At 28.5% G+C, this 8,410-nt stretch overlaps 1 protein-coding gene across 1 annotated transcript; it reads right to left on the reverse strand.

Moving 5' to 3' along the window:
* Window positions 1–1,571: 1,571 nt before the first annotated feature.
* Window positions 1,572–4,158, reverse strand: LOC109802514 (UDP-glycosyltransferase 83A1). The gene is made up of 2 exons (XM_020363908.3): window positions 3,545–4,158; window positions 1,572–2,611 (listed from the first exon to the last, which is right to left on the reverse strand). The coding sequence occupies exons 1-2, from the start codon at window positions 4,032–4,034 to the stop codon at window positions 1,764–1,766; spliced, it is 1,338 nt and encodes a 445-aa protein (XP_020219497.2). The 5' UTR covers window positions 4,035–4,158; the 3' UTR covers window positions 1,572–1,763.
* Window positions 4,159–8,410: the final 4,252 nt, after the last annotated feature.

Consider the following 8,410-nt stretch of genomic DNA (forward strand, 5'->3'; position numbering starts at 1 on the left):
TCAACCACCTTGGGTATGGGTTCACTTTTCTTGAAACCCCAACTTTACAACATGGAATTTATGTAAATTCAAAATTCAACCACACTATCACATTTTTTATGATGATCCAACCACATGCCTCAAAATGTAACAATAATTCAAGAAAATGCTCCAAGCTTCCACAAGTTTCACGCCAACTCTACCCTCTAATGCTTAGTTAGGCTTCAAATCACAATCCATACCAATTGTTATAACTCTTGTAAATTTGAGAAAGAGGCGGAATAAAAGTTCAACAAAAAGTCTTACACATCGGAACAATTACGAGAAGGAAATAAAGATGAATGTTTCTTGAAAATAAAAAGAAAAGAACATCTCCCTTATCTCAAGGCTTACACTCACTTCTTGCACATCACATTATTAACACTTCTAAAAAAAATGATGAGCTCAATCTTCGATGGCTAGAAGAGTATCACAAAATATATGTATGTGCTTATTGAATTGAAAGAATTAAAAAACATCATTAAACATAGTATGGGTCTTATATTTGAACTCTAACACCATCAATATAATCTTGAATCTTGATAGGTAAAGAAAAAATTAGAAAAAAAATGCGACAAAGGATGAGAAGCCCCACTAAAGTTTTGAGTATTCGTCTCTAATAATCAGTTAATTAATAAATAAATATACTTAACAACAGAGACTAAAAACATTTTAAAAAACTAAAATTAAAATTAGTCAAAATTTTATATAAAAATTGATATAAAATTTAAAACGATATAACCACCTAAAAATATATTTAATGCTAAGAACATATTTAATCTATACGTAACAATCAACTTATATTCATGGGACCCGGTTAAAAATTGTAGAAGATGACGCACGCACACAACCCCATACTTCATTCTCATTTTGTTTTAATTTAGTCCGTATTAGTTTTCGTTCTTGTCGAGTCTTTATAATTTTTAATTTTGTTAATACGATTTTATTGTACGTTTATAAGTATTAAATTAAAATATTTTTATTCTTTATCATTTTATTTATAAAAAAATAATTTGTACCATTTTTTTCTTCATATTTCATCTTTATACCCATAATTTATTATTTTCTTCTTCTTTTTATTTTTTTTCTTAATCATTATTTTTACTCTTCTTATTTTATTTATGGATAAAATTTAAGTATAATTAGTATTGATCTTTAATCAGAAATAGAATTTTAACTCTATGATAAATGAAACTTGTACAGTTACATGTGTATCCAAATTTTGTCACGTGTGTCTGCCAAAAAAAATGGAGATCATTTTTTATATTCAAACTTATATGATCGAGGAAATCGCGAATTTGCAATCACGAGTACACAGTTAGCCAAAGCCACAAGCTGTCGGGTATCGTCGGCAGCACAAAATTAGCACAACATGATCAATTATATATTATAATTAGCCATTATTTAATATGGTTCTGCGAAATATCACCCACATGTATCAATTTTATAGAACTCGCAAAGTTCATAGAATTACTTCGTGCGGATGAAGGTTTCACTGGATTCAAAAAAAAAAAACAAAACATCGTTATGCGAGACAAATAAGTAAGAACACGTACATGGTAAATTTTTGTATTATTACAATAATAATAATAATATATAAGACAGTTAATAAAACACAACTTTGATTTCCACCCTTCCTTATTATACTTTCATCCTAATTTAATTTTTATATGTAAATTTATTTGTTAAATATGTGATTAATTCCATTGTTTTATTGAGTCATTAATGAAGCTATAGCATTCTTATTATTCCTTGGCCCAATTGATAAACTTGCTGAGATTCTGATCACCTTGTGCTTTGTTCTTGACGACCATTTCCATCAAATTGGAAGACCTACCTTTAATTTCTTCATCACCAAGTATATGCTCCACCTTCTTTTTTATCTCTTCCCTCAATATCAATCCATTTTGATCCTTGTCAAATCCCAGTCCAACCTTCCACACATGACAAATATACGTCTTGTTCATAAGTTGGTCACTGCAGAATGGCCAACACAAGAAGGGTACCCCATTGTACACACCCTCTATAGTTGAATTCCAACCACAGTGGCTAATGAAACATGCTGTGGCAGGGTGGCACAAAATCTTCTTCTGTGGTGCCCAACCCACTATTTTACCTTGGCTTCCCTTGAATTCACGAGGGTACTCATTTTTCTCCTCTAAACCATTTCCTTTGCGGACAACCCAAATGAAAGGCCTTTTGAGGAGATCAAGTGCAAGGGCTAGTTCTTTGAATTGGTTTGGTTTCAATGACACCATGCTGCCAAATGAGACATATATGACAGATTGAGGTGGCTGCTGATCTAGCCATTCTATGCATGTTGTGTCTTCTTGCCCTAGTGAATTTATGTTGTGATGATCATGTGCAAGTAATGGACCGATTGGTAGGAGCTTTGGTGAGGTGGAAAATGCTCCAGATTCAAGATCAAATGTAGTGTTGCAAAGCCACCACTCTCCTTGATTCAAGTTTTGCATCTCTTGCTTCATGTGAAGGAAGAAGAAGGCATTGTTCGAGCAGTACCATGGCATGGCAGTTGCCTCCATCAAAGGCAAATGAGATGAAAGCTGGATTTGCTCATTTTGGGTTGGGAGTCCTGAAATGTCAAAAGACAATTAAGAAACAATAACTATGTCAGTTGTCAGTGCTGCAATATTAAGTATCTGGGAATTTGAAACAACAAAGTGTATGGGAGGACCAAGGTCCAAGAACTATGTCAGTGCTGCACTATTAATTATTTTATCTTACATATTTATTCAATTTTTAATAATAAAATATAAATCAAGGTTGCAGATTTTGTGCAGTTGAAAATGATTGCAGAGAATCTTAACTGGAAAATGTTAAATCATATAGGAAATTAAAAAACGTCTATGGATGAAAGCTAACTGAAAAAGAAATTGAGGGTATGAAAGTATTACAACTTATCCAAACCCGTGTGGGATACAACTATATGGTTAAATTAACAGTTTCATCTTTCACCTGTCATTATTTTTTATTTAATTTCCTGCACCAAAAAATAGTATATTTAGGTTGCTATGTCATTAGAAAAAGCATTTGTCTCTGTCATTGCTGAAGTTTAAGACAGTACTAGATTTTGCTGAAATATCATGCAATCAACAAAAATGGTGGACAACCAACAAATGAACAAAATCTGAAATTGTTATAACTTGACAAACAGTCATAATATCTAAGCAATTTTTTCATAAAGGAGTTAATAATTACAGTGCAGGACACTTTCATGTAAAATATATTGGTATCAAGTATAAAGTCTAAATTTCTAATTTAATCTATAATTAATTCCAAAAGTTAAGCAATTAAGGAAGCGAAATAATGTTTGGTATAATATAGAGAAATCTTATATCCTCCAATATTAGACCAGACTCAACACAACACAAACAGCATGTGACAGAAACAATATTATAGGAAAGTACTGATGGGTTGTGAAATCAGAATAGCATGTGATTTATATTTTGAAATGAGTTTGATTTTCATAAGCAAATGACTAACAAATTATATATCTATTTCTTACCACTTTTAGAATCTACGATCCCTTCATCGACAAGCTTCTGTATGGAGTTAAAGGATGCCAATGAAGTAGCTGAGGCTGGCCAGAAAAGAGCCCCTTTAATTCCCAATTGGCGACCAACTTCCAAGGCCCACCCCATATTTTTAGTGACAATAATGCAAGAAACCTTGTTGTCAGTGTTGACAGCATTTATGTCTTCTATGAGCTTGGGAAGCTTAGCACGCATGGTGTTTATGGTGGTGAAAATAACCTTGGCCTGGTCCCTTCTGTCATCTTCAGGATCCACACCATCTGGCAGCGATACCAACTTTATGTGTGACTCCATCACTTTGCTATTCCCAGCACATTCACTCTTCAGTTTGTCGTAGGTCTCATCTGAACTCAAGAAGGTGATTTTGCAGCCATATTTCGCCAGAACCTGAGAGAACTGCATAAGGGGGTTCATGTGTCCTAGAATTGGGAAAGGTATGGCAAGAAAATGTGGGATGCCCATAACTGTTTCAGTTGGAATCTCGCAAATGGAGAAAAAATTGTTCGTGTATAGTATGTATGTGTACTTACTACTTTGTATTGAATATTGATCTTTGTAATTATGAGGTTGCGTGACTGGTTTTTTTACATTTTGTTAATGGTTAAAGACGTGATATATATATAATTGTATATGTCAAAGCTGCTGACTAGAGTTTTGCAACTAGATTTGATTTAATTTCATGATTACGTATATGAATGGGTTTGACGCATCTTGTTAATGGTCACATAAGCTTGATTTACTAACAAACTTTTGAGACAATCATCAGAAAATCATAGGTGAGTTTTTAGTCATTGTTTTTTATTTATAAGAATTACAATAATGATAATGACAAAGTTTAAACTTCAAATTTTATATATATCATCTCAATTTTTTATTACTAGGTTGATTCTAATTAATGATTTAGTTAAATTTTAGTCATGTGCATACAAAAAAAATCATTGAAAGACAACTAATTTTAATGAATTATGTAGATATTTAATTAGTTTTGATTATTGGGGAAAAATATATTTAGTGCATAGGAAAATGAAAATATATTCGTTTTTATGTTTTTGGGTTGAAATCAAACGTGACCAATGGGTTTGTTTTGTAGTAATGTGGACAAAAGAATGATTGGTATCAACTTGGACGCATGCACGGGTAACCTGCATGTGATGGTGAGGTGGTCCTCCATGTTTTCAATTTTCCATATTGACTTGGAATTCAAAACCCCAAAATAGGTGTGATCAAAATTTTTTGACGTGACTGAAATCGAAGGTAATTTACATGCATTTTTTTAACTTCGGACGGTCAATTTTGGATCGGACATAAGAATTAAAAGGCATATAATCCCTTTAAAATAGTCCCATAATTCCCTAAGAAAGGACCCATAATAATAACTTTACTGATTCAAATAGTTGAGCATAAAAAAGAAAAAAATTGTAGACCCAATTCAAATTAATTAAATAATTATTTAAATTTAAAAATAATAAAAAATAAATATATTGGGCCTAATATGATCCAATCCAATTAAATCGATCGGTCTAATCCGAAAGCCAACCAACCCGAATCACTGTAATGGTAAAAAATGGACTGATTTTTTTGTTTGGTCAATTTGAGCTTGATTGAATATTTTAAACCCGAACCCGTTGCTCAGACCTACCTCAAAACATGCCAAAGTGCCCTTACATTTAGTAAATAATATTATTTTTATCTATAAAAATTACCATCATAACAAGTAATGACGATGTCTAAATCTTTTAGTATTAGATGAACCCTAATATTTATAAATAATATTATGCTTCATATACGATAGTTTTCTTTCGACTTTGAAAATTCTGTTAGACCTGAACGCATAAATGACTTTTCTTTTATATATTAATTAACATACCATTACGTGCAAAATGGGTTTCTTTATGGAATTATGGTAACAGTGATGGGACTCTCCCGAAGAATATCCGGGTATTGTGTGAAATTAAAATAATAAATTTAATTATATAATTATATATGAATTAAAATTATAAATTAATTAGTAATAATATAATAATTTAAAGTAATTAAATATTTTGTATCTTTATTATTTAAATAAAATTTAATAATTTATACCTATAGTTTTTATTTCTTATCATAAAATAAAAAAGTATTTCCATTTAATACGCTCTATATATACCATCAATATATAGATGCCAATTTTCTAGACTTTGAAGACTTTATTATACCTAATGAATCTCATGAATCCATGATATCGTAATCCGAGCAACGCAGGTTTGTAAGTTACTTATTGCAAATGAATAATATAATTAAGATCGAAAGTTACTTATATTAATTTATTTAATTATAAAAAATGTATTTATAATCTTGATAATTCAAATATAATTTGATATTTTAAATTTATGTTTCTCATCATTACACCAAAAATTATTATTAATAATAATTATTTAATAATCATAAATTAATTAATTATTTTTATTATTTAATAAAAATACTAATAACTAATAAATAATAGCCACTGAAAATATATTTATAAGATTAATTATTAAAAATGATCAATTAAAAAGTGAGAGTAACTTATAATTCATTTTATTAGAAAAAATTTAAGTTTGACATCAATTACAAATAAAACAATTAAAAAATATATAAGTGAAAAATAACTTTTACTTTACAAACTTGTTTTCTATGATTGAATTAGACTTGTAATTAATTATTTTAAGATAATATTAGATCACACATCATTTACTCAAGTTTCATATATTGATTAGAAATAAAACAATTAAATAATATTCAAGTAAAATGACAACTTTCACCTACAATTTTTCACATTGATTAAAAATAAGATAATTAAAAAATATAAGTTATTACTCCTTTTTTAAAAGAAAAACTCAAGTGTATATATTTTAGTGACAATAATTAAAAAATATCAAATGTCAATAAAAAAAAATGTCACAAAACTCATATTTTTCTCAACTATTACAAGTCTTTGTTAGCATGTATAATGATTATGGGGCAATGTTTTATCAATACCGCAATGTAAAAATGTTCATAAAATATTTTACAACTGTTTTTATTATTATTAAAAATAATATTAAATTACACTAAAAATTCATTTTATTGTAGTGTTTGATCATATATAATCTTTTAAATTAAATATGTAAATACTAATTAATTAGTTTAACCTTTACATTAATTTATTCTTTTTTACAATAAAGTAATCAATATTTTTATATTTTAAAGATTGGTTTTTGTAGTGAATATAGTGTATCGATAATAAAAGTTAAGAACTAATCTTTTATTGAAGTATTATTTTCTCTCTTAAATATATAGTTTTCAAAATAAAGAGATTATACAAGTAATTTTTAAAAAAATTATCAATTTAATCGTTATTATAATATGTTTTACTAATTATTGACGTTGATAGGCTATTTAAAAGACTTTCCAATATTTTAAAGATTATGTAAAATATTTTAGGGTCTACTTATATAATTTAGTTACTTTAATGATTAATTAAAAATAATAATACTTTAATGACTAAATTGAGAGTTATTAAAAAGAATATAACTGAGAGAAATAATGTAGAATGAGAAACATTCAGATAAATAATTTTATAGTAATATTTAAATTAAAAATCAATTTAACAAATTACGCATATTTTTTATTATTTCATGTTCAATATACATTATACATGTTCTATTCATGGTATTTGGCATCTTGAGTGTTTAATACTTCAAGAACTTTTGGTTTATTCTTTTCAGTTGCCGCCACCTTTCACTGTAAATTCTGCACGATAATTAGATATTATATTTGGTCTTTTAAATACATTATCATTTTTTGCTTTTGCTTTCTTATAAAAAGAAACAAAGTGGAGATAATAAATATTATATAAGCTTTGATTAATTATATAATATGAAGTGGACGATTCTGTTGTGTGGCTCTGATCAACCCTCGATCACGATGGTTTCAATATCGCTGTGCATGGCTATGTAAAATATGTTGAATTATTGTTGGAACGTAAAACACCATAAAAATTGTCTGCATGATCGTGTAAGAAACGCAAAGAGATAACGAAAATGAGGGCATGTGGGAGTGGGACCACTGTGGAAGATGCTTTGTTTTTTGCAGGAAAAAAATTGATAACAAGAGAACGAGTGACGAGACATAAAGGTGATGAAATGAAAGTTTCATAGTAATATAGTATACCAAAATAAATAAATAAAATAGGAAATTAAGAAGGTGTCATGAATTGTTATGTAATGCGAACAAAGGAATAGAAAGGACTAGGAACATGTTGACCTGGCGAGACTGTCCCTTGAATTAATTGAATTTGGCGTACTCTTATGTCTCGAATCTCTCTTTGAACAAAAAGTTTGAATTAAAGTAAAATAGAATAAAAAGTAGAAAAGAATCAAATAGGAATGATATAATTAAAGAAGAAATGATTTGGGAAAGAAATGTTTGAATTGAATGAATGGAAATAAGAAAAGGAAATAGGAAGCGTTTCTTTTGTTTATTTGGATGCATAAAAAGGAGGGTAAAATAATTAAATGAATTTCAAAAATTATTTTTATAATAGTTAAAAATATGATTTTGAATATAATATTTTCCTAACATAAAAGTATTTATTACTTTTAAAACTTATATCATAAAATTTTAAAAATTAAACAAAAAATAATTAAAAAAATGAGAATCTTACCAATTTTTTTATGTATCTTTTTATTCAAGAAATAGAAAGTGCATCAGCTATGGTATTACGTCATTCTGAAAAGAGGTTACTTATTTATGTGAGATCTCATTCCTTCTACAAGTCCCTTCCACCTTATTCTCTTTTCTTTGACTTCCCACTTGCTCTCCTTACCTTCTTCCCCTTT

This window comes from Cajanus cajan, chromosome 4 (genome assembly GCF_000230855.2).
Source record: "Cajanus cajan strain Asha chromosome 4, NIPB_CcT2T_4, whole genome shotgun sequence".
In the NCBI taxonomy this organism is placed as follows: Eukaryota; Viridiplantae; Streptophyta; class Magnoliopsida; order Fabales; family Fabaceae; genus Cajanus; species Cajanus cajan.

What these genes read in the sequence shown, in the direction of transcription:
- LOC109802514 (XM_020363908.3), bottom strand. Translation starts at nt 4,034, where the DNA reads ATGGGCATCCCACATTTTCTTGCCATACCTTTCCCAATTCTAGGACAC. An exon ending in GATCGTAGATTCTAAAAGTG is followed by an intron (nt 2,612 to 3,544) that starts GTAAGAAATAGA and finishes TTGACATTTCAG; the next exon opens with GACTCCCAACCCAAAATGAG.